The sequence below is a fragment of the Vulpes vulpes genome, chromosome 7 (genome assembly GCF_048418805.1).
Source record: "Vulpes vulpes isolate BD-2025 chromosome 7, VulVul3, whole genome shotgun sequence".
Classification (NCBI taxonomy): Eukaryota; Metazoa; Chordata; class Mammalia; order Carnivora; family Canidae; genus Vulpes; species Vulpes vulpes.
In genome coordinates this window covers 50,073,584-50,099,220 of record NC_132786.1, presented here as the reverse complement: position 1 = coordinate 50,099,220, position 25,637 = coordinate 50,073,584, and the positions used below count along the sequence as shown (strand labels likewise).

At 45.9% G+C, this 25,637-nt stretch overlaps 1 protein-coding gene and 1 pseudogene across 23 annotated transcripts in view; both read right to left on the bottom strand.

The window, feature by feature from the left end:
• Window positions 1-1,266: 1,266 nt before the first annotated feature.
• ACSL1 (acyl-CoA synthetase long chain family member 1) overlaps window positions 1,267-25,637 on the bottom strand; it is a 69,735-nt gene continuing 45,364 nt past the window's right edge. For 12 of the 23 annotated variants that reach the window (XM_072763780.1, XM_072763782.1, XM_072763785.1 and 9 more), the window contains 16 exons: window positions 23,521-23,620; window positions 22,690-22,868; window positions 19,723-19,755; window positions 19,519-19,570; window positions 18,846-18,919; window positions 15,975-16,052; window positions 13,106-13,240; window positions 11,587-11,721; window positions 10,446-10,541; window positions 9,717-9,789; window positions 7,913-8,001; window positions 6,395-6,511; window positions 4,720-4,863; window positions 3,427-3,528; window positions 3,250-3,321; window positions 1,267-2,936 (listed from right to left, as the gene is read on the bottom strand). In XM_072763780.1, the coding sequence (XP_072619881.1) occupies window positions 2,796-2,936; window positions 3,250-3,321; window positions 3,427-3,528; window positions 4,720-4,863; window positions 6,395-6,511; window positions 7,913-8,001; window positions 9,717-9,789; window positions 10,446-10,541; window positions 11,587-11,721; window positions 13,106-13,240; window positions 15,975-16,052; window positions 18,846-18,919; window positions 19,519-19,570; window positions 19,723-19,755; window positions 22,690-22,868; window positions 23,521-23,620 (1,620 nt within the window). In that variant the 3' untranslated portion in view covers window positions 1,267-2,795. Of the gene's footprint in view, window positions 2,937-3,249; window positions 3,322-3,426; window positions 3,529-4,719; window positions 4,864-6,394; window positions 6,512-7,912; window positions 8,002-9,716; window positions 9,790-10,445; window positions 10,542-11,586; window positions 11,722-13,105; window positions 13,241-15,974; window positions 16,053-16,125; window positions 16,204-18,845; window positions 18,920-19,518; window positions 19,571-19,722; window positions 19,756-22,689; window positions 22,869-23,520; window positions 23,621-25,637 lie in introns of all 23 variants that reach the window. The other 11 variants (XM_072763781.1, XM_072763789.1, XM_072763792.1 and 8 more) reach the window with 1 other exon arrangement.
• On the bottom strand, window positions 14,781-15,883 carry LOC112934794 (eukaryotic translation initiation factor 4E type 2 pseudogene; annotated as a pseudogene).

Below are 25,637 nucleotides of genomic sequence, written 5' to 3'. Positions count from 1 at the left end.
AGGTTTATAGACAGGATGTGGACAAATTGGAACCCTTGTGCATTGCTAGTGAGAATATCAAGTGGTGCAGCCACTGGGGAAAACCATATGGCAATTCCTCAACCAATTAAGCATAGAATTACCATACACATGATCCAACAACTTTCCATCTAGGTACATACCCAAGAGAATTGAAAGCAGGGACTAAAGCATATTTGTACGCCCGTGTTCACAGCAGTACAATTCTCAAGAGCTATAAGATACAAACAGCCCGAATGTCCATCAACAAATGAAAGGACAAAGGAAACGTGGTGTGTGCAGACGATGAACAGCCTTAAAAAAGAAGGTGTGTGCAGACGATGAATTCAGCCTTAAAAAGGAAGGACATCCCGGCGTGTGCTACAACATGGATGAGCCCTGAGGACGGTATGGTGAGTGAGAGAAGCAGTCCCGAGGATGGATATACTACCTCAGGATTTACCTGCAGTGGAATTCAGAGACAGGCAAGAGATGCTTTGTTCAAAACTGTGTTTGTTCCCATGAGATTTATTTAATGATCACCCACTGAGGGAGGGGTAAGAAAGGTCATGCCCAGTGTGAAGACACTCACACTTCCTCAATTCAGGGGAAGAGGAAGAGAAAGGAATGGAGGAACTCAAGCAGAGGGCGGAATGGATGAGGAGGCCTTCCCGGAGATATGTGCACAGGGCTTGAGCTTGGGAGGGAAAAACCCAAACATTTCCATATCAACCATGAGATTTAAGAAGAGAGGCGGGAGGCAGATTTCAACCCCACAGACTATATAAGGAACTAGGGGCTGACTGATTAACATCTACAGAAGAGGAAATGTTCACAATGACAGCGTAGTGTGGAAACAAGAGGAAAAGGAAAGAGAGAAAGTTGGCTGCTATAAATAAGACAGCTTCTAAAACAGTGCTTAGTAAGGGAATTTACTAAAATATACAGGATTAAAGGCACCACAGAACCACCAACCATAGCCAATGTCCCCGGAAACATAGCTTCCCAGCAGAGAATTTGCATTTCCAAGAATATCCGTATTATTCACACCATGATTTTCTTCTGCATGACACCACCGGGCTGTTGCCAGAGAACATGGCCTGAGGCCCCCAGTCCGCCTCTGTAAATGTTGGGGAAGATGCTGGAAGGCGGATTGGAGCCCCGCCACCCCCCTCGCCCGCACCCCAAGGCCCTTCCAGCTCTTCACTTGTGCATGTCCAAGGCTGCCTCAAATGTTACCCCTACAGAAAAAGAGAGGCTTTCACTCACTTGAAATGCAGAAATATTTATTTTGGTTTCCTTCATTGTTTTTGGAAATTCTGTTTTGGTTTATAAAACATAGAAATAGCCAACACTTAAAGCAAACATTCAAAACCCCAAGGTGACAAATTATTGACTTTTTGTGCAATTAAGAATACACGTATGAAGTTAGGCTCCCAAATAGTGTTACTATGATGACAATTCTTTAGTGCAAACCCTGTTGTGCTTGTATAATACACGTACTCTCACAAACCCCAAAACCAAGTGCTTTCCATGTATAAATGACAACTTAATTCGATCACACGTGGCAAAGACTTGCAGTAAAGTGAAATGCAGCTAATTTCCCACATTAACTTTTTTTTTTTAAATCCCTTGAGAAGTTAATCCCAGGAAATGAGTTTTCCAGATCGCTACACCCTAGAATTTTGGCTTGTCAAAGACATTTCATAAAAACCAGGTAGGATTATAAAAGCATTTGTTTATTACTGTCCATTTCAATAAGTACCCGAGTATATCTATTCCCTTACTATTTTTAAAGACACGCCCTGCCTGAGAATTTATTTGGGGGACGGGGGTGTGTGGAAAAAGCCAGTTAATCACAACACAATCTTTTGATATGAAAACCACATTAAAAATCCATTGGCCATCACAAACGAAGAATGACTGGTTCGGTGAAGATAAAGTGGACAGTTAATGAGGCGTCACAGTTAAGCATGGTTGATCCAGGTAATTATTTCCTTCTTGAAATGCTTGTCTTCACTGCAGAGTCTAAGGCAGATTTTTTCTAATCCCTGGGCTGGGATGGGGGTGGGGAGGATCGGGTCTGGAGAAGAGTCTGAGAACATTCTGCTCCATGGGCCCCAGAATCCATTGGCTCAGGTGAGCAGCCGTTCCTCTGAGACTTGGTGTCTGAGCTGTTCTGAGCTCGATCTGTTCTCTCCTGCACCGGGAACCTTGTGCTCCAACGGGACCACAGGGACTGCGGTACACGGGGGCTCCGGAACCCGGCATCTTCTAGAAGGGTCGTCTGGGCGCGTGGGAGGCAGGGATTAAAAAAGAATCTCTGGTCCACTTGTGACGTTCTCCAGCTGGGACAGTTCTTGTTTTTAAGGGACAGCTTCCCTCCAGTGCACTGTACTTGTCAGAGCAGCAGACGACTGCAGAATTTGCAGCGAGTAGCAGACATCTCAGAAATAGCAAAGTCCTAACCCCTTGGTTAGAAAAACAGGGAGACAGAAGTGTTCACCCGCCCTTTTTTTTTTTTGTTAAACTGAGGAAGTCTCAAATAACTTAGCACATTTATAGTTTCCCCTTTGCAATTTTAAGGCTCATTTTGGAAATTGTGTATCGCCATAAACATGGTCTGCAACACGGGGTGACTGTAAGGCAGTGTTCCGTTTCCTCTAATATTCCTATGACAAGAACCCCGAATGCACAAGTCAAACCTGGACGCTCCCTTTCCTACGCGCGCGCTAGTCCAAATTACCAACGTGAAGGCCATCAGCGGGAGACTGGAGGTGTGTGGTTTCTTCCTCGCGTTAAACTTTGATGGTGGAATAAAGTTCATCTATCTGTGACCTGAAGTAATTCCGAAGCTCGGGCCTCTTCGCCTTCATCGTTGGGGTCAGGAGGCCGTTGTCAATAGAAAATAATTCAGGGTGGAGAGTAATGCCTTTGACCTACAAATAAACACAAGCGTGGACTCAGGCTGAGTCTACAAGCACGTAGGTCCGAGGGGATGGAGACCCCGTGGCCAGGCCCTCCTCGGACTCAGGCCGGTGGGCTCGCTCAGCACAGGGCAGGGGCTGCTCCTCGACAAGCTCCGGGCTTGCATCCCCACCTCCAGGAGAGAAGGCCCACCCTCGGTTCCAGAAATCCCTCCCCTGCCAACCGTCCCCCAGCTTACTCCTTGTGTCCCCACGCCTATTCATATGAAATCCTCAGGTCAGAGACTGTTTCGTTGGGGTGCATGCCAGGGGATGAAAATCCTACCTGTTCAAAGGGTTTCAGGCCAGAATCCTTCCCCAGCCTCACCATGTCTTCCAGGATGGCTTTTCTGACGTCCTAAGAAAGGGGAGGGGACAACACGCCTGCTGTGTCGGAGGGCTCTGAAGGCGGCTGGACGCTGGGCGAGGGGTCAGGGACGGACCGCACAGCCGCCAGCCTTACCTTGTTCCTGCACAGTTCCTCAAAGGAGCCTTCTAGTCCTTTCTTTCGGGCCCAGGGACCTAATGCCTCAACATCTGGTACAACAATTGCTATGAGAAATGCCTTTAACACAGACAAGTGAATTATTATGTGGCTTGATCCAGACAGATGTTCTGAAATAGCGATTCTTTTAATCATTTTGCACGATGGACCCCGGGGAGAATCTGCTAGAAGTTACAGACCTTCTCTTTAGGACAGATTACCAGCCCCCAGGAGTCACTGAGCCCAGGTTCGGAGCTCTCTGCTCTAATAGCAGACGGCGCGGCATCAGGAATTTTGCAACTAAGTGTTTTAAAAGGACCACTGGGAATCAACATCTAATGGAACCCTGAGGTTTATTTACTTTTGCATATATATTTATATACATATATTTTAATCAAACAGGGTCGAATAAGCAGACAAGGTATCAAGTAACTGCTTCACAGATTCATTTTTTAAAATCAATACAAACTAAATAGAAATCAAAGTTCCAGGTCAAAGAAAAACAGGTGTACTCTCAAAGAAAAATAGGTGCATTTCTTATAAGATGAGAAAATATTCTTCCAGAAGTGTTTAAAAATCTCAAGAATCCTAAAGAGATTAGTTTTTAGGAAACTAGACCCCCCTCTCTTCCTTGCCACCATCTGTCCAACGTCTTGGCAAAGACATTCCACTACAGTAGGACCTTGGTTTTCAACTTCTCGTCTATACTGGCTCAGACCCCCACTGCTCAAGAATGACTTTGGAAACACAGCATAAAAACGTTGGGTCTGGGATGCCTGGGTGGCTCAGTGGTTGAGCGTCTGCCTTTGGCCCAGGTCATGATCCCAGGGTCCGGGGATCGAGTCCCACATCGTGCTCCCCACAGGGAGCCTGCTTCTCCCTCTGCCTGTGTCTCTGCCTCTCTGTGTGTCTCTCAAGAATAAATAAATAAATAATCATTAAAACAAAACAAAAAAACGTTGGGTCGAAATAGTGAAACTTCGGGGCTTTCTTAAACATAGTATCACTATTTCCTTTCATAGTTTCAGTATCTCACCCACTCCCTAATGCCTTTATCCAACTTCCCTTGGTACACCAGACCACTCTAGCTAGGTCAAAGAAAAACATGGGATTTAAAGAGAAACACCTTTCTGGATAAGCAGTGCCAGGCAGGAAACTGCAGTAATACTCGGCACGGCCCCCAGAAGGCCAGCTGAGTGGCACCGCAGAACTCCGGAGTACGAGGCCCCGCCGCACCTGGCCGTCACGGCCCTCTGCGCAGAAGGCACATACCTGCAAGCTCTCTCCGTGGACGAATACCTGAGCCACAGGTTCACTTCGCACGTAGATATTTTCAATCTTCTCGGGCGCTATGTATTCTCCTTGTGCCAGTTTAAATATGTGCTTTTTCCTGTCGATGATCTTCAAGGTGCCATTCTGTGTATCAGAGGGGAGGTGCTGGGGGTGGGCCCGGGGCTGCTCCACCCTGCCCCCCGCCCTGTGGCAGGCACACACAGTACAGGGCCCTTTTCACAGGCTTTCCTCTGGTCCTGAGAATACTGCACAGGGGCCAGTTATCAGCCTCTTATACGGAGACAGAAACCAAGGCTTGGAGAGACCAAGCGGCTTGTCCAAGGCCAGCGAGCCAAGCAGAGAGAAAGGAGCTCCGGAGCCCATGGCTGCGTGCTGCACAGATGCCTCCCCGAGTAGGGGTCGTGCTCCTTGAGGGCACAGACACAGACTCTCCTCCAGAGCACTCTGCGCAGACCAAGGGCTCAGTAAAGCTCCTACAGAAAGGCTGATTGCCACCTTCCTTTGTCATCATTTCAAGGCAGGGGAGGGGGCCGGAGGGGTTTGCTCCCAGCCCCTGGGCCAGGGTGCCAGCTGCCCACGTAGGGACTGCAGGAAGGTTACCTCTGCACTAGATGAGCCAAACACCATCGTGTCCACCTTTGGTGGCCAAAACCCCCCAGCTGACTGTCATGCTGTCCCACTCCCGGGGTCATTCCTATGCTTGCAAAAGTCAGCTGTAGGCAAGTTCCTATGGTTCCCTCACTGCATGTTGGTTCTGTGCTACTTCCCCAGGGAGCAGACTGAGGTCCAGGGAAATTATGAAATGTGTTCATTAGAGCCAGAGCCAGAATTAGAACTGATATTTCATCCCTCCTGAACTTGAAAAGAGGGACTTAATGTATTTCTAAATAACTTGGGTTTCTGAAGTCTGAATTAACTGGGTGGGGAGCAGGGAGGCATTGTCAAATCAATAAAAATCTCCGGGAGTATTACACACTTTAAATCTATAAAAATTGAACAACATACAATAATAAAACTTACATTAGCCATTTTAGTACTTGCAATTCAACACAGCGACAACTTCAAAAAAGCTGCGGGTGTCACCATGGCAAGCAAGATTGGTCAAACCCATGAGTAGGGCTTCTTGTGCATGCCTGTCCCTCTTCCGACAGACTCTGGCATTTGTCTACTGTGACAATTCTGAGACTACATGCAAAGGAGTTGGCCTAAGGGATGCTTATCCTATTTTTAACGGGATGACAAACCTATGAAACACGTATATTTACAAATTCCTGCCCCCACACCTTCCCGGCCGTCTACCACAGTGTCTGCCAACCCTTGTTGAACTGAGGCCTTCACACCGAGGCCCAGCGCTGATACGTATAAAAAGCCATATGATCTCTCTGGATTTTGAACGAGGAGCAGCAACAGGAATTGATGTCATGCATCAAAGCCAAACATACTTGCTACCGTTCAGCTGAAAACCCCACCCCAGCACGCGAAGAGTGTAAACTTGTTCCCTGCGGGATGTGGAAGGGCCATCCCCGTGCCCGCCCTCAGCGGGCACAGGAAAAGCGAGGTTAGTACATGGCAGATGTGCGGCAAACAGGGATCTTTTTCCCTGCGGCAGAAGAAAAGCACCTGTGAATGGGGGCGGGAGGGGAGGAGCACTTACTGGGAGCCACTTTCCAATGTCCCCTGTGTGTAACCAGCCATCTTTATCCAGAACTTCTGCTGTTTTTGCTGGGTCCTTCAAGTAGCCTTTAAATACATTTGGCCCTTTCACGCACACCTGAAGAGAGAAAGATTGTGAGCGGGGTGGGGGGAGCTGGAGGAAGGAGATCGAAAGGGACAAATGGGGACACCTGGGTGGCTCAGCGGTTGAACGTCTGCCTTCAGCTCAGGTCATGATCCCTGGGCCAGGATCAAGTCCCGCATTGTGACCCTCACAGGGAGCCTGCTTCTCTCCCTGCCTATGTCTCTCCCTCTCTGTCTCTCATGAATAAATAAAAAAATATATATAAAAAAGGGACAAACGTCCAGCCAGGAGCCAGGTCAGCACCAGGGACCAGATATGCAGCCTGGCGACCGCAGCTCACACTGACATGTGATGATATTTAAAAGTTAAAGAGATGAGATCCTCAGAGTTCTCATCACGGAGGAAAAAATCTTTGTTTTTTTTTTTCCGTTTTTCTTGTATTTATGTGAAATGACGGAATATGAACGAAACTTATGGTGGGGAATAATCATTTCATAAAGTACGTACATCCAATCATTATGCTGTTTAGCCTTGAACACAGACAGTGTGTACGTCAATCATATCTCTCTACAGCTGCAGGGTGGGGGGTGAGGGGAGATGATCTGCTAACAGCATTTTTGGAGAATTCTCCAGAGAAAACTGGTGTGTGTGTGTGTGTGTGTGTGTGTGTGTGCATGTGTATCTCAACCTTTAGCAAGAAGCCCTGAATCCCATGATCCAGAAGGAGCTACCAGACCCACATTGGCTGGGATCTTGAAGGTACGTCCAAGGTCCCTGTTTTCTTGTCCTAATGACCTCAGCTGCAATCAAGGGCTAATGTAGGGCTAATGTAGGGTTAATGCTTGCCCAAGGTTCCGGCTCGAGGCCCCAAAGGGGATGAACTCACCCTGAAGTAATCAGGCTCCCCCTCTCTTAGCCTCTCCCTAATAGGTATCCTGGGCTATTAGCTGACAGGAGCTGTGCCCCAGGCCTTGGGCACTGGAGCCTTTGCTTTTTTTTTTTTTTTTTTTTTTATAATTTTTTTTTTTTTTTTTTTTTTTTTATTTATGATAGTCACACACAGAGAGAGAGAGAGAGAGAGAGGCAGAGACACAGGCAGGGGGAGAAGCAGGCTCCATGCACCGGGAGCCTGATGTGGGATTCGATCCCGGGTCTCCAGGATCGCGCCCTGGGCCAAACGTAGGCGCCAAACCGCTGCGCCACCCAGGGATCCCCCACTGGAGCCTTTGCATGCGCTCCAGCCCAAGTCCCGGTGCTGTCCGGAAGAGACCTTGGTGGTCTCCCTCCCACATAAAGGTACCTTCAAAAAGGAGCCTGTCTGACCCAGGATCACCAATAGCATCAAGCTTCCCGGCCACACTGCCGGGAAGTGGCCGCGCATGGGTCACGGCCGGGTGTCCAAAGGTGAATGACCCGGGGGTTGTGTTCACTCACCTCGCCCTCGCCCTTGGCAGCCAAGTAGTTCATTTCTTCCACGTCAACAAGTTTTATAAGGTTGCAAGGCATCGGGGAACCGACGTGGCCTGCGTGGTAAACGAAAGAATGATCATTCCTGGGAGGACTACTGATATCCTTCAGCCACATTACTAGTATGGCCAGCCGGTGTGCTCTTAATAAGAACAGTTGGTATCAACATCTGTTTGCTGCGAGGATAGCCTGTCTCCCCCAGTATATGAACACACAGAGTTTATTCCTAGAACAGAGACAAACATTCAAACTCTTTTAGGGACCTTTCCTAAGTTTGATGCAGCAAATTATCTTTTAAAAGTATAAATAATGTGGCTTTTGAGGGGATGCCTGGGTGGCTCAGTGATTGACCGTCTGTCTTTGGCTCAGGGCGTGATCCTGGGGTCCTGGGATCAAGTCCTGCATCAGGCTCCCCACAGGGAGCCTGCTTCTCCCCCTGCCTCTGTCTCTGTCTCTGCCTCTCTGTGAGTCTCTCATGAATAAATAAATAAAATCTTTAAAACAAAATTTGGCTGTTGATTGTAAAGATTTCTACAAAATACCCGGAAGCAAGCTTTCTAAATCTTTTACTAGGCTCCTACGATCTGAAGCCCCTGCTCATTTGCCACCTCTCCCTCACACAGACTTAACATCCCTACTTGCTCTAAGAAGAGAAAATACACAGCTTTGACAAACCTGGATTATTCTCTCAATGTCACCTCGCTCTGACCAAGATGGCCTAGATTTAAGTTTATTAAGATAGCATGGTGCTTACTTTCACAGCTAACTCAACTGTCCTGCTGAAAGTTGTCAGGATTGGGTTGTCTTTTAACCCAAACAAACAAAAAAAGAACACAAGTTAGATAGGTTTTAAGAGCATCACAAATAATTCCTCCTACGTTTTTGTAATGTTTGCATAAGGTGATCACTGTTCTGAATTTTCGAGGCTGGTAAGGAACGAGGGGTTAAAAATTAAACCATGAAGAAGGTTCTGGGACTGTTAGTCTGAGTCCCAGCAGAACTGGGTTACGAGGGTGTGGGCAAGAGAATCCATGTTTCTAGATAGTGCTCATATTTGTCCTATACTAAATCAATGGGTGGAGTTCGCTTCTCAGAGTGTGGAACGTACCACCAGCGTGCCAGAGAGGAAAGCGCAGAAACTTTGCAGCCAGATCTGGGTTGCAATCCTGGCTCCGAAGCACTAATGCTGTGCAAATTCTTATATATGGTTTACAAGCTTTTTAACCAACAATCATTTCCTCTCAGAGGTAACAGGACTTATGTCACAGGGACATGCTGCTGGGATGAAATGGACTTGAGGCACGTCTTAGGCACCGAACACAGAACCTTGTCCAGGATGGCTGCTCAATGGATTATTTTTGTTTTTGCCCCTCTTCGTGCCTTTGTGGAGCAACGACTTGTTCTTTCTCTCTGTGGCCTCAACCCCTAGCACAGCGCCCAGTGTAAACTCAAGTCACGTCTGCCAGCAAATAACGAGACCCCGACCAATTCCCGGAAAGCTCGATGGAGCCAAACGTTCTGAACCTGGTGAAAAGGGATCAGCCCCTCAGCGGCCTGCGTCGGAATCTGGGGGATCCTGACCGTCACCCGCTTGACAGCCGGGGCCCCCCAGTGCACGTGCTCCTCCACGAGCATCCCCGATTTACAAGGCTGCCCGCCCCGAGGCCTGGTCACCCGGGACACAGAGCTCATGCTGGCCAGGGAGCCAGTGATGAACCCAGTTCCAGCAACTGCTGGTGGCGTCCCGAGATGCCAGGAGGAGCGTCCCTACCTGCTGTCCAGTCTCCCGGCACGGTCAGGCAGCAGCCGGCAGTGCACTCCGTCTGTCCGTAGCCTTCATAAAACTGGAGACAGACATTAGTAAGGACACCGATCGGTAAGTTCTACTTGCTCCCGAGGAACAGCTGGCCGTGAGACACCTCTTTTTAAATGCTCTGTGTGGTGAATCTGTTCCACACTCCTGCCACTATGGCCAAATGTTGTCACCCCAGCACCCGACCTCAGCCGCTGCCTGTGGCCGTCTGCTATTTACCCTCCTGCGGACAGGCGACGGTGGGGACAGGGACACGACCTGGCAGGTCACAGCGTGCACGGCCCACCCAGGAGCCCCTTGGTCTGCCCATTCACTGCTGGGCCGCACACACATCCTGTCACCCAGTCTCTGCTGCCTCCCCGCCCCCTTTAAGGCGGGTCCCCCGTGGGATCTGCAGGCCAGCTGGTCACCTGCCACCCAGCCCCATGCCCTCGGGCCTGATTAAAGGCAAGTTCCATGTTTGGATCTTTACCAGAGAGGAGATTACATGGTCCATGGTAGCCACGGACGCATCCTCTCCTGCCAAGGGTAAGAGATGGACACACACTCTTGTCCCTGGGCAACTGGGGAATAACAAGGCCTTCCAAACCAACATGAAGTCCATGCGCCTAAGGATCACTTCCGGAAAGGAGATGTCTGGGCTTGAAAAGGCCCTGAGACAATCAGCCGTGGCGACGCCCACCTCACCTGACAGCCGAGCGCTGCTCTCAGAAACGTCAGCACGGTGGCGGACACGGGCGCGGCTCCTGTGATCATCAGCCTGACTTTTCCTCCCAGGCTCGACTAACAAGGCAAGGAGAGGGGTGCGTGAGGGTCCGAGGGCCGCCCAAAGACCCCCTCCCCTGCTGGGAACCCACTGCCCTGGTCCACCAGCTCCTTCTCCGCAGGCGTCACCCTCGCCCAGAGAACTCACAGGCGTTCAAAAGTGGAAGGCCTGGCTGGAGCTGGCTTGTTTGTGTGTTTGTTTCTCTTTTTTTAAAGATTTTATTTATTTATTCATGAGAGACAGAGAGAGAGAGAGAGAGAGAGAGAGAGGCAGAGACACGGGCAGAGGGAGAAGCAGGCTCCATGCAGGGAGCCTGATGTGGGACTCGATCCCAGGTCCCAGGATCACGCCCTGGGTGGAAGTTGGCACCAAACCACTGAGCCACCTGGGCTGCCCTGGAGCTGGTTTCCACCTGAAGCTACACCCTTCTCTCTCAATGGGGTATGAAAAACAAGCCAACGCCTCTACCTGCACATATTTTTAAGGAATTAGAACAAGAGTGTAGTGGATTTGGGGGCAAGCACAATTTGGGGAGATTTTTTTTTTTGGACATAGTATTATTATTCCATATTATTTATCACTCGTGTCTTAAAAAATGACATCAAGAGTAACATACTTGTTTCAAAAAGGAAAGTAAAATGAAAAAAAATTAGAAAGGCTCAGGGCCCCTGGGTGGCTCGGTTAAGCATCTGACTCTTGATTTCAGCTCAGATCATGATCTCAGGGTCGTGAGATCAAGCCTCGCATTGGGCTCTATGTTCAGCACAGAGTCTGCTTGAGGTTCTCTCTCAAATAAATAAATCAACTTAAAAAAAAAAATTACAAAGGCTCTAATAACCTGGCTCCTCTTCTGCCCTCCAGTGTCACTGTGTTGTTCAGATTTGTGTGGCATACTGAGGTATGTACACAGGGGCTTTGTCCTTAACTTTTAGAAATGTGCCAGAATTAATAAAAATGTGCCAGTCTCTCTCACCTTCATGCCTCACTTTAAAAAAGAGCCCTCATAGAAACTCTGAAGCCCAAATTAGTTTACGCTGCAAACAACAGTTGTGAATCTGTCACCTGTATCTTGTGGAAGATGAGTTTATCCCACAGGCTGTTGTTCCTAATGATGCCACTGCGAAGCTCTGCTTCTTTCCTCTTGGAGGCAAAGTCCAGTAGCCATCGCTTCAGCGTGGTGTTTGCCTGCCCAAAAATCTAACGAGTCAAGAAAAAAAAAAGAAGGTTTCAAAATGACTAGGATGGCTCAAATCAAAAAGTCAGATACTAACAAGTGTTGGTGAAGATGTGGAGAAACTGGAGCCCTCATCCACAGCTCGATGATGGGAGCTGCAGGGTGGGCAATATGGCGCACTTGCTTTGGAAAACAGACTGGTAGTTCCCTCAAATACTTAAACACAGAATTACTGTGTGACTCAGCAACTGCGCACCTAGGTAGTACCCAAGAGAAATGAAAACACATGTCCACACAGACACCTGTCTATGAACGCTCATAGCATCATTACGCATAATAGCCAAAAAGTGACAACAACCCAAATACCCACCAACGCATGAAAGGATAAATGAATGCGTTTTATCCATACAGTGGAATGTTACTTGGCCGCTAAAAGGGATGAAGTACTGAAGTACTGTCACATGCTACCACATGGATGAACCTTTGAAGGAAGCCAGTCACAAAGGACACGGTACGTGATTCCATTCATAGGAGAGTCTGGATTGGGGCATGTATAGATTCAAACAGTAGATCCATTTTGCCTGGGAGTGGAGGGGAGGAAAGGACTGCTACAGGGCAGATAGAGTGTTTCTTTCTGAGGTGATAAAAATGGGCTGCGGTGATGACTGCAGATCTCTGTGAATATACTAAAAATCTTTGGATTTCACACTTCAAATGGGTAAATTATATGGAATGTGAATTCTATCTCAGTCAAGTTGTTTTTAAATAGTTTTTTGAAAGGACCACTAGAGAGAGAGAGAGAGAGAGAGAGAGAGAGAAGGTACTCACACTTAGTAACAGAAGCCCTGTATTACAACAAAGGGCATGAAAACTTCCCACTCCAAATTTATCCTGAAGACTGGCTGCTCATGCCACCCACTGGTCTTGCCCGGGGTGTGTGCTCCATGCCACAGTGACCTCTCCATGGAGGAGGCTGGCATTCTCTCTGACCCTGGCTTAGCATAATCACTTCCTTCCATGTGGCTAAGTAAGTAACGTTACACGTGCATGGACATTATAATTTATAGGACCTTTTTATAGATACTGTTCTCATGTGATGCAATTAGTGACTTTATGAGCTACGCAGCAGGGGGAGGAGGTAACAGTCCACCATGCAGACGGGAAAACAGAGGCTGCAAAGAGTTTATGTACAAATAATATGACCTCCCATATCACACCTGTATTGGGCCTTCCAGTTTACAAAGTACGTTCACAAGTTTTCTCTCATGATCCTTACAAGGGCTCACTGAGGTAAACTGCTCTTCTGCGAGACCGGGAGTACAGAAGGTACCTGGCTGCCCCAATTCAAACTGGAGTCTCGGACTCCAGGTCCAGGGCTCTGCCCCCAATCTGGTGCTTGGAACTTACTCGGTCAAACATCCGGTTCAGCAGTCTAGGGACCACAGGAAAGATTGTGGGTTGAAGTGCTTTGAGGTCATCCATAAGCAGCCTGATATCTCCTTGGAAAAATCCTATTTTAGCTCCATGACACAGCATTACACACTAGGGCAGTGAACAAAAATAACCCACATGTCATCATCAAAGCAGGGACTGCACAACATACACACAGACACACAAAGTTTCCGTTTTAGCATTTCGGACTAGTTTCTAGAAATCTTGAAGTTCCTATATGTAGGCAGCTTTTCAAAATATGTTCTTGCATTCCCTGGTCATTGCACAACATCAAAGTGTAGTGTTTCTCTTGATCATCCTGAAGATAAAGAAGCTGGTAAGAAACCTGACTATGTTGTTTTTAGTGGTGATCATGGAGCTTCTGCTGTTTTAGCTTTATGATAAATAGCTGGTGAATGAATCGACATGGTGTTATGTAACCCAAATATTTTACTCTCCTGGAAACTTTAGGCCTAATTTATTCTCAAAACAAAAACTTAGCTCCTTGCAAACCCAGCTACTTACCAAACTTATTGAAGTGTCTTTAATTTAAAAATTAAAGATTTTAAAGATCTGAATCTAACAAAAAATTTCTGAGAAGCCACTGACTACGTTGCCATTGAGACACTGGGGCATCAAACGCCAGAGTGGCTTGACATTCGGCTATAATCTACTGCATAGATTTGTTCCTGTCCGATGCAAATTGCACCCGGAAGCCATATGCACTTGACAAACAGTCTGCCTATTTTAAATTTTAAAAAGAAAGAGAGATTCAAAAGATGATGCCACGGAAGTACAAATGATCTCAAGGCTTGAAAGCAGAAGCCACTAGAACAGTACACCATGGTTTATGGTTTAAAAATTCAAGCTGGGGAGGAGGGGGTTTTTGTTCAGGGTGGCCTGCCTCCCAGGCACACTTCCAAAACTGCAATTAGATATATATGGTCCATTATCAACTCATTTTGAGATTGCTTCGGAAACTCACAAGATCCCCTGAGGTGTGCAGTAGCAGAGGGAACAGATGGAAGACAGGATCTCGTGGCTGTTGATCCTTTAGGGTAAGTGCATCCTACAGGCCAGCAGCCAATCAAAGGGCCACTTGCTCTCCATTAGTCACCTCCCGATTAGTCTAGGTCACTGACACCTAGCACAGTGCCTGGCACATAGCTGATGCTCAATAAATATTTGTTGAATGAATGAATGGTACCCTCTGATTTTTCCTAGAAGTATATGATCCAAAATTGTCCGAGAAACAAAAGAGATGATTCTTGTCACATGGTTGTATACCAGGAGCCCAGGTCAAGGTCAGCTAAAGATCATCAGACTTTGGGGCACCTGGGTGGTGCAGTGGTTGAGCGTCTGCCTTTGGCTCAATTCATGATTCTGGGGTCCTGGGATCAAGTCCCATGTTGGGCATCCTGCTCAGTGGGGAGCCTGCTTCTCCCTCTATGTCTCGGCCTCTGTGTCTCTCATGAATAAATAAATAAAATCTTTAAGAAAAAAAAAAAAAGGTCATCCTGCTTTTTCAAAGGTGCTTAGAATACTGGTGAAAAAAGCGAGTCTTAAGCCAAACTGTGCATCATGAACAAGCACAATGAAGAGAGGCTTTTTACAGAGGCAGAAGCTTTATGAGTCTTTGTAGGATGGTGTCTGTAAAAATTCTACCTTCGCAGTTAGTCTTTTTTTTTTTTTAAGTTTAGCACCATTTATTAAGTGATCTCAGCTGTTGTTGTAGCTGCTGCATATCAGCCTGTTCTTAAAACATAAAATGCTCTTCCAATTCCTCTTGTCCAGGAGAGAAGGATCTTCCAGGTAGCACGCCAACAGAACAAGAGACTCCGATGATGCCAGCTTCAATAATGGTGCCATCCAGAGAGGGAGAGGGTCATGGCACATTCAACCGCGGCTTCCAGAGGTTTTGAAAAAGGAGCCTTTCGGGGCCCAGCCTGCCTGGCATTTCGATGCTGTCGGTGTGGGTTTTGTACTCCATAATGGTGTTGGGAAGTGGGTTAAGCACTTGCCAAAGCATATCCCGGATGCGGGCTGTGGTTGCTTGGTCACTGGCAGTCTTATTCCATGTTGAAATAATGTCCTCCTGAAACCGGACAGAGACCACAGCCCCACAGATCTCCTCCCCAACCATGAACTGTTCACCCAACATGGCCAGGATAAGATTCTCCCAGCAATGGGATGCCACGCCCTTCCGCAGTCAATCCACTTGCCATCATTTTTATTTGCGTCATCCTCCCACATGGGCTTAATTCCTTCTTTGAAGAGATGGGAGTCACCGTGGCCTGTCAGGTCCCCGGAACGTACCATGTGGCTATAAAACCTCCAGAACTGCTCCACAGAGGCAAAGGTGCCAATCTGTTTGATATTCTGTTCATAGCTCTGTGAGCTGGTGGGACAGCCGGAGGTTCTTCTGGAGACAAGAAAGTATAGTTGTACTGCAGGGGATGCTCTGCTGGCCCAGGGACAACAGCCTTCCTCTTACTGCTGCCCTGACTTTTGTCTCATTCCGTTTTTCCCTTCTCATCATCTTTCTGTGTGCTGTTTTCTTCATTCTGATCATGGTCCCCACTGTCATCATCTTTCAACGTGTCGAACTTGTTCATCCTCTCACCGCCGCCATCGCCACTGCCTCCCAGTTAGTCTTTCTGCAACTGTGCTCATGAGCACATCCTTCAAAAGTCTGAGCTTCCAACTTAAAAATGAGTGACTAAAGTTCAAATACGCAGACTCCCCCCACCAACATTTATACTTTTTTAAGTGACCGGTCCCATTTCTACAATGGGGCTGAGCAAAGAATGCTCTCTAGGGAGGACAGTCTGCACAAGAAACTTACCTGCAAGAGCTGCTCATACATGTGTGCAAGTGGTAAAAACGATATGTGTGTGTCACTGGCATTCAAGGCAAGTACTTTCTGTAAAACACAATAACTTAGCAGAACACAAACAAGCCAGCAAGCACAAAAAAACCCACAAAACAAGGCCTACCTCTACAACTCTTTCAAACATATGGGCGAGAGGCAAGAAAGATATCAAAGTATCATCTGGGGAAGGACTGATTATGTTCTGTAAGCAAAGACATCAGCAAGCAGAAAAGCATTAGATTCCCAGTAATTTCACGTTTTATTTCAGAGAGCACATAATACCTTAATACTACATAGAAACAGCTTTTGCTTATCACCTGTGGTCATTTCTCACCAAAGGATGAAATGAAAAGCAATACTTTAATACTTTAATCGTTCCATTAGAGTGGAGGTCATGCCTCACGTTAAAGTACACCAGCTTGGGGCTTTTAGTCAAAATCAGGCAACTTTTGTCCAAATTGGAATATCGAGGGATCATGTGCTTTAATCATCTAGTATTTCGAAGGTATGGTACCCTGCTGCCCAGCAAGCTCCATTTCACCTTAAGTAAGAAATTAAAGGTCCATTCCAACATAGCATAGCATTTTATGTTGCGGAAATAGATCTATTCTTGGGACGCCTGGGTGGCTTAGCAGTTCAGAGTCTGCCTTTGGCTCAGGGTGTGATTCTGGGGTCTGGGATCAAGTCCCACATCAGGCTCCAGCAGGGAGCCTGCTTCTCCCTCGGCCTGTGTCTCTCATGAATAAATAAAATCTTAAAAAAAAAAAAAAGGAAATAGATCTATTCCAACATAAAACAGCATATTATGTTGTAAAGGAAAAGGAAGAGAGAAGGTAAGAGAAACTGGTTTCCAAGTCTTTTTCATTTGTGGTATAAATGCACTTTGAGTATTGTAGTTTGACATCTTTACCTGAACGGCCTACTTTACCCCATGAAAACAACATCTCGATCTGTTTAGTGCGAGCTCTGATCTCGCAGCCCCTCCTATAAAATGCTGATTGTGATGGAGGTCTGCATCTACACTGAGCTGGACATCTGGTTTCCATTTCAAGGCTAAGAATGGGTTTTCCTTAAGGCCAGGCACTGGTGAGGGTTTGCAGGGAATGTTCATATTATTAACATAAAGAATTCTGGCCAAAGCAGGGGCTGCCTACAGCAGCTGCTGCCACACCGACAAGGGAATGAAGGCCCCATTAGGTGCCTGTGCAACTGCTTCCGGGCTGTGCCCATCCCCGCGTGGAAGCTGGCCGTCCTTCATAATAACGCGGTGACAGATGAAAGCATCAGTCCTGAGCTGGGTTTGCTCAGGCACGTGATATAGCCTGAACATGCCATAATCTTAGATTAATCTTATTCAAGTGTGATTCGCATCCCAATTAGTACATCTCAGCAAGGAAACATTATGTAATGAGAAGCCAGGCTCCGTAATTTCTGCACATATCAATTTTCTGATTTGGCATCCCCAAAACGTGCATTAGCAAGATTAGAAGTTTTACAAAGTTGAGAATGCCCTTGACAGGCATTCATAATTCATTTTGAATAAAGTCTGTAATCATTTGCCTTAGCGAGCCACTAGTGTATTTTAAGTTTTCTTTGAAGGCTAATTAATTAGGAAACTTAAATTCCGCTTAGATGAGGTACTAAATGTTGAATTCTGTTTACAAAGTATATGCCAAAAAAAGGTATTTGGGACTAGGAAAGTATGGATATAGGCGAGAGTGAGACAGGCCTTCTGTAACCACCAAAGATGTGCATTCCCCAAAACCATTACGCCCAGGCTCCCGTTAGGAAAATCAGGGCCTACAGAAGAACCCTCCTAGAGACTGCAAAGGCAAATTATATAACATGCAAAGGATCTGAGGGAAAGGCATTATATTGTTCAAGAAGTACCTTTCCTAAAACTCAAGTTCAAAATACACCGTTGGTGCTGTGGATCAAATTATATCTCCCCTCCTCCCCCAAATTCATGCTAAATCTCTAAACCCCAATGTAACTGGATTTGGAGATGGAGCCCTTAGGGAGGTAACTCAGGTAGTAACTCATGAAATGAAGTCATAGGGTGGGGACCTGATCCAATAGGGCTGGTGTCCTTGGAAGCAGCTGAAGAAACACCCGAAACCCCTTTCTCGTTCTCCAGGTGCACAGAGTAAAGGGCAGGGAAGGACACAGTGAGGAGGCGGCTAGCTACATGCCAGGAAGAAAGCCCTCACCAGCAACCGAGTTTGCTGATACTTTGATCATGGACTTCCAGCCTCCCGCACCATGAGAAAATAAATATCTGTCATTAAAGCCACTCAAGCCTGTGTGATTCCGTTACGGCAGCCCGGTGGACTGGGACACTAGGTGGGCAAACTTTCAGATTACAGGGAACCAACTAAAGTTCAAGGCATTCTCATACAATGCAAGTTCAATCGACTTTAATAAAAAAGGATAATTCAGAAACCTTCTGCGTAGCATTTAACATTTCATCTGTCTACTTAAAAGAAAGTATCTTCCCCACACTGGAATGGTAAATAAAAAGCACACGAGAGTCATTTCTTCTTGCTCCTTTCCTAGAAACATTTACAGGGCAGTATCCAAATTAAGTTGTACCCTAAAAAGTTGTTAATAATTACTGTCTGTCATTTCAGTTTTGCGGGCTCCAGCTGGAGCTGGAGATTTGGTCCACAAGGAAAACTATTTGAGAGCAGGACCGTACTAAAGCTCAGATCTTAACTCTATTTCAAATGGTGCTCCAAATACAGCATGACCCTTGCACGGGGTGCTGCCTTTACCACTCTCGTTCTTGAGGCCTAATGCCAACCAATGAACATGAAGAAAGATGACAATATCCCAAAAGTTTACCTCTGTAACTTTCACAAAAGCTGAACAATCGCTCACTATATTTCGATGAGTGATCATTGCTCCTTTGGGGTTGCCTGAGGAACACACATGAGCAGAACAAAGTTAAACAAAGTTCATCCCAAAGTGACAGAAATTAAGGAAGCCCAGAACCCTGTATAACTGGGGTCTCCAGAGCCTCTAGCCTTAGGCATACTCCGGACAGCCAAATGTTGGAGTCCTTAAATTCCCGAACAATCTGCAACCTTTCTATGGAACTTCTTATCTTCAATGACCGTTTTTATTTTTTTCAATGACCTTTATTAACACGGGTGACTTTTATTTTATTTTATTTATTATTTATTTTTAACACGGGTGACTTTTAGAGGGTGTGCATAGCAGTAGGGGAGAAAACGCAGGGATTTTTATTTCTGGAAATACAAGGTCAGTTTGTCCCAGGAAATGGGAGGAATCTACTGTCGCCTTCCGTAAGTGTCTGAGTACATACACGACATGCTCAGATTCTGAGAAGCCTGACATGGTGACAAGGAAAGAGCACTTGAACCCTCATCTTTCCTCTTTTGATCCACTTGTATGTAGTTCAACTAAGTCACCTGCCAGGCCGCCATCCAAGGAAGGGAGCAGGGGGTACAGACCTCCAGAGGCCACTCAGAGGCAGATGCATGTAAAAACTTACCCGTAGTTCCACTGGTGAAACAAATTACTGCGAGATCTTCAGGTGCAGGGGGCTACAGCACATAAAAAAAACCCAACAACACAACAAAGGTAGTCTAAGTCAGAAGACCGTAAGCCATTAGCTAACCCCCAAGATCTGTACTAGTCTTGGAGACAAACAGCTATTGCAAGGGCTGTACCAGGGGCGCTGACACTGTGAACCTACCTTGGGCCGCTGTCTGTTGGCTCTTCCCAGGTCCTTAAGGAGAAGAGAAAGAAAAAAGAAATCTTGAATGGAAACATTTTCTAAATGTAGAGAGTGAGGCGACATCCAGTCGCTTCAAGTTGACTTTACCGTGGGACTCACTTTGAGCTGCCTCAAAGCCAGGAGACACTTCCAATGAAAGAGACTGGCAAGTTTAATGAACCAGAAGTGAAATATTTATGCCTTGTTCTCAGAAGCTGTTGTCCAGTTGTCTTCTCTCATACATAGAACCATATAAATGGTATTAGGACTGGCCTCTGAAACAGGATTTACTCAAAAGACAGGAATCAGAATCTTTTATCAAACCAAAGAACGGCAGATATTCTGCATTCTCCCGAAATCTGAGCACAGCGTGGCTATGTGGTCACCCAATTCGAGATAACTAGTGTCTTCTTCAGTCTGGAGAGAAAAAATTTACCTGCCAGAGGCTCAAATATCTGTATCCCACATGAAGTGGGTTAAAAAAAAAAAGATTTGGGAACCTCCAATTATAAAACAGGCTATGACAAAAGATGGAAGACCACTCTCCAATGGACATGAAGAGCAGCAGGTTCATTTCTGAGGGGCGCATTTCCCAGTGGCCAGTTCCCCATCACCACCAGGGGTTCATTTTGATGCTCTTCAGCTCACTGCACAAAGGCGTCTCGGTGGCCACTTTAATTACTATTAATTTCTTTAATGAACTATTTATATTCCTTTCCTATTAAAACTGAATGGCTTGAATGAGCATATGGAGCGAGCATGCCTAGAATTAAGTGGAAATCTGATGAGTGTGCTCAGGACTCAGGGAGTTTCTGGCCAGTATACAGATTTAAACTGTTTTTAATCTTAATTACATTTTAAATTATATATATAACAGACCACTGATTCAAAACAGTAACAGTGAAGTCCAATTAGAAGTCAACTAAGAGGGAGGTAGCCCGGGTGGCTCAGCGGTTTAGCGCCGCCTTCAGCCCAGGGCCTGATCCTGGGGACCCAGGATCGAGTCCCACGTCAGGCTCCCTGCATGGAGCCTGCTTCTCCCTCTGCCTGTGTCTCTGCCTCTCTCTCTGTGTGTCTCTCATGAATAAATAAAAAAAAAAATAAAAAAAAAAGAATTCAACTAAGAGCTGAAGCAATGGTAATTTCATTTTTTTAAAAATTTATTCATGACAGACACAAAGAGACAGAAAAAGAGTACAGCATCCATAAATAAATAATGGATTTGCTATCTTCAGGCTCCAAATACCAGAACCAAAAACCAAAAACTTTACCCAGAAGAAAAACTGAATTCTAGTTAATGATTAGCATGCTAAAGAATTTATGGGGGGCAAAAAATATAACTTAATGAAAATGCATTAAAAAAATAGATTCATGAATGAATGGAGGGATGAGTGATGCACAAGTAAGTGATGAAGCAAAATTATTAAAACACTAGCTGGAGGGTACTTGGTAGGTGTACGGCAGTCTACTGTACAATTTCTTCCAGCTTGTTTGCATGTCTGAAAATTTCATAATAAAATATCAAAAAAAAAGTAAAAATTCCAAATGCCAATCTTTCTCTTTTTCATCCTATAAAAATATGTATAAATATAAACTTGATCATATGATCAACCATAAAGCCAATTTTAAATTCACTTCTTAAATATTAACCTTTTGCTTACAAAATTTTTAAAGACCAAGTATGAATCCTATTACACAGGTAAGTGTAAAACAATGTCTTTTATAAAATAAAGCCTTTAATAGAAACTTCACTTACCTAAATTTTTAATGATCTTCACTTACCTAAATTTTTAAATCTTAAAATGACATTATACGAGCAGTCAAAAAACACCAAAAAATTCCTGCATGCACGTGTGTGCACATGTATGTGTGTCTGTGTGGTGGGGTTAGGGAGGAGGAAGAAAGATGGGGAAAAAGATGACATTATTGTGAACGGTGATTGTAAGTGAAAAAGCAAGTGTGAGGAAACGCTAGGTAAAAAGCTAGCAAAAAGCCCAAGTGAACAGTACAGCACACGGGTTCTTACGGACTCCGCTTCTCTGCTACGTGTGCGTGTGTGTATGAGTGTGTACACGTGTGAGGCAAAGGCTCTGTCAGAACGAATCAGTTTCTCTAATGACTCCTAAGTCCCTCCAGAAAGGTATTACATAGGTCCTAGCTTGTATCCCCCAATTCCTTGTGGAAGGAGAAGTATAAATAAAAATTGAAACTCTATTTGTAACAGTTCCAGAAAAGTATTTATAATGTTTCCGGAAGGAGAACAACTTACTGTATTTAGCCTATTCCTGTAATATGTACCTGACAAGATCCTCCTCTTACCAGCTTCTTGGGATTAAACTATCTAATCCAAATCCAACTGGGAGAATCAGCTTCTTACACGATATGATGTCAAACAACCAATTTAAATATGGGCCCCACTCATTCTCCTAGAACGGTTACCTTTAAAGCTTTGATTAATGTGAATCTTAAGAAACTTAATATAAAAATAAACCAAATCAAACACCTTATGCTGGAAATTTTCCAGGACGCTATAAAAGCAACTTGGGAAAAAAAAATAATGAGGCAGATTTCTGTAGCTGGCTCCATTTTAGAGACGAATCAGTAAGTAAGTGGCATGAAGGCCTAAAAAGGACATACAAACTTAAGTCTCCACCTGAATCAGAAATTTGCATTTCTTGGTGTGGCTTGTCACTACTCTAGGATAAATATGTGAGCATTGCAACTTGTTTTATGACGGTATTTTCTGTAAGATGTGATGAATTCACAGTGGGGCACGCACGTAGAATTCTTCTTTCTAGTAATGAGACAGGAGTTTCCACTCTTTGATTTTTTATGGGTTGCTGAGAGGACCAACCAGAGCTGGGACTGCATGGTAGCACTGGATACCACATTTGAACCAAAGTAGCCTCAGGGACACCCATCAGAGAAATGGGCCGGGTGACTCACCTCCATGGCCTTCATGCTTAGGATTTCCACACCACACCTCTTGCCTCGTTCCAAAAGATCGATGCCATAGGAGTCCATGAGGACTATGATTTTAAGGCCCGGTATTAACTTATTTTCTACACCGTCTAATAAGAGGTTGGCCTTATCTGGCTTGTCAACAAAAACCAGAGAGAGTTCAGCTGGGAAGGAAGAGATACAATGAAGAATGATGAGCTCTGAGATATTTAAAGCCTGACTGTGTAATACCTGACACCAGGTATTACCATTTTAAGGACTATAGTCTTTAAATAGAAAGATAGATGTGCATTTAAACATAAAATCCCAGGGGCTCCTGGGTGGCTCAGTCAGTTAAGCATCTGCCTTCACCTCAGGTCATAAACTGGGGTCCTGGGATGGAGTCCCGTTGTTGGGCTCCCTGCTCAGTGTGGAGTCTGCTTCTCCCTCTCCCTCTGCCTCCACCCCTTGTCTGTGTGCACGTGCTCGTTCTCTATCTTGCTCACTCTCTCTCAAATAAACTTTTTTATTTTTAAAGATTTTATTTATTCATGATAGACACACAGAGAGAGGCAGAGACACAGGCAGAGGGAGAAGCAGGCTTCCAGCAAGAAGCCCCATGTGGGACTTGATCTTATGACTCGGGGATCACGCCCTAAGCCAAAGGCAGATGCTCAACCACTGAGTCACCCAAGCATCCCTAAAATCAATCAATCAATCAAATCAAATCTTAAAAAAAAAACCCATAAAATCCCTATCAATCAAATATAATAAATGTGAAGTTACCAAATCTAGCTGATAACTAGGCCAAGGTCCACCCAGAGACCACAAACATACCTTTGTTAATTATGTAGGTGATTGCTTCTGTTCCAAGGGTGTCATAGAGGGGAACGACCACCATAGAGTACGCAAAGCATCCCTGCTCGATGATCACCCACTAAATGAACAGTAAAGGCCGTGGAGAGAAAATAAGACGTTATCACAGAACCACTCCAAGGAGAACCACACTCTAGAGAGATCCAAAGTGGAAATACTAGGGGCACCTGGGTGGCTTAGCAGTTGAGCATCTGCCTTTGGCTCAGAGCATGATCCCAGGGTCCCAGGATCGAGTCCACATTGGGCTCCTTGTGTAGAGCCTGCTTCTCCCTCTGCCTGTGTCTCTGCCTCTCTCTCTGTGTCTCTCATGAATAAATAAATAAAATCTTTAAAAAGACAAAAACAAAAACAAAGTGGAAACACTAGATGTAGCAAAATTAACATCTGTGTGTCTCCTACTATGTGCCAGGCACCACGAGGGACTCATAATGAAAAGCAAACACCTGCCCCCTTTTTAGAAGGAAAGAGCAATTTGCTGGAAGAATCGAGGCAAATGTGTGAAAAGATAATTAACGATACAGGAGAGTGACCGACTGGGACACACGCATGACAAAGCCCACAGTGGGACCACCTTTGCAGGGAAGGTAACCGAGCTCACCCTCTGCCAGGGTAGCCTGGTTTGGACAGGTGGAGAGAAAGCCAAGGAGACTCCAACAGTGGGGACTCCACGACCAAAAGCAGGTGAGCACTCTGGCCGGCACACATTCTCTGGCAGGGAAGGCCACGGGTGGGCAGGAGAAGCCCATGGCCATGCGGGTGCCCGGCTCCATTCCCCAGGGAATGCACAACCTCTGAGGGCTTCTCAGAGAAACAGGGGCTCTGGGGTCTGTGGAAGATCAGCCTGGAGTGCCTGGGTGGCTCAGTCGGTTAAGGGTCTGCCTTTGGCTCAGGTCATGATCCCAGAGTCCTGGGATCCAGCCCCACTTCGGGCTTCCTGCTCAGCGGAGAGCTTGCTTCTCCTTCTCCCTCTGCCCCTCCCTCTGCTTGTGCTCGCTCTCTGTCACATAAATTAATAAATAAAACCTTTAAAAAAAAAAAGATCAACTTGGCAGCAGTGTGCAGTAGGATCTGGGAACTGGGGAAGGAGGGACACACTTGTGTAACAAGAGAAACGTGTTGGCAAAATCTCTCCAGAAAAGTGGTGGAGGAAAGATGTGGCATAGCAACAGGTCACCTTGCCTCTAAACTCATCAACTATGTGGCAACTAATCTGCTGAGAGGCAAACATGGCGAGATCAGCCTTTCACTCAAAATCCTTGGTGGCACCATTATCTCCAGGTGCAGCTCTCGGGTCCCCCGCCGTACTCCCAATATGCAGTCCAGATAAAGGCTTAGCTGCCGTGGGAAGGAAGCACGACGCACTCACATTCACTTGGCCTGGACCTCTTTTTTTCCTTTTTCTTTCCTGGCACCAATTTCAGTCTACGAACACGGGGTCAGGTCCAAGACTGTCAGCAGGGTACATGTGGCACATGTGGTCCTGTCTTCCCTGTCCCTCCAAGCTCTACCATAGTAAAATGCCTCATTCCCCAAGAGACATGCCACCTGATGCAAACAGGTGGCTGTTCCTGACATTCCCTTGGCTGCCCCACCCTCATATCCTTCAACACTCCACTGGGAGGCCACCTCCAGGAAGTCCTCCTTGACTGAGCTCCCATAATCCTTTTCCCCTGTGTCCACCTTACCACGCTACAGGGAAAGCGTCAGCTTATGGGCTGGTCTTCCCTCACATGGTACCTTTCAGGGAGGATCCAAGTCACTGTTGTGATTTGGTGCCTCGCACTGCATGGCATATAGCAGGTGCTCAATAAACATTTATTAAGCTAGTTGATAAATATAGGAAGGAGCTTACTCTGTGAAGTAAGGGAATACCTGTTCTTGTGGTAGATTCATGATAAAATTCCACTAACACAAAAATCTGGGATGTGTTCACTTGAATGAGTTTTATTTGAAATGAAAGAAACTAGATTTCATGAGCCTGGTCGTGGTCCAGCTGTGGAAACTGCTGTGTTTCCCTTACCAATATAGAAAACTGCAGGAAATCTAATTTATAAAATAGTCAGTAGCCCAGGGATTGT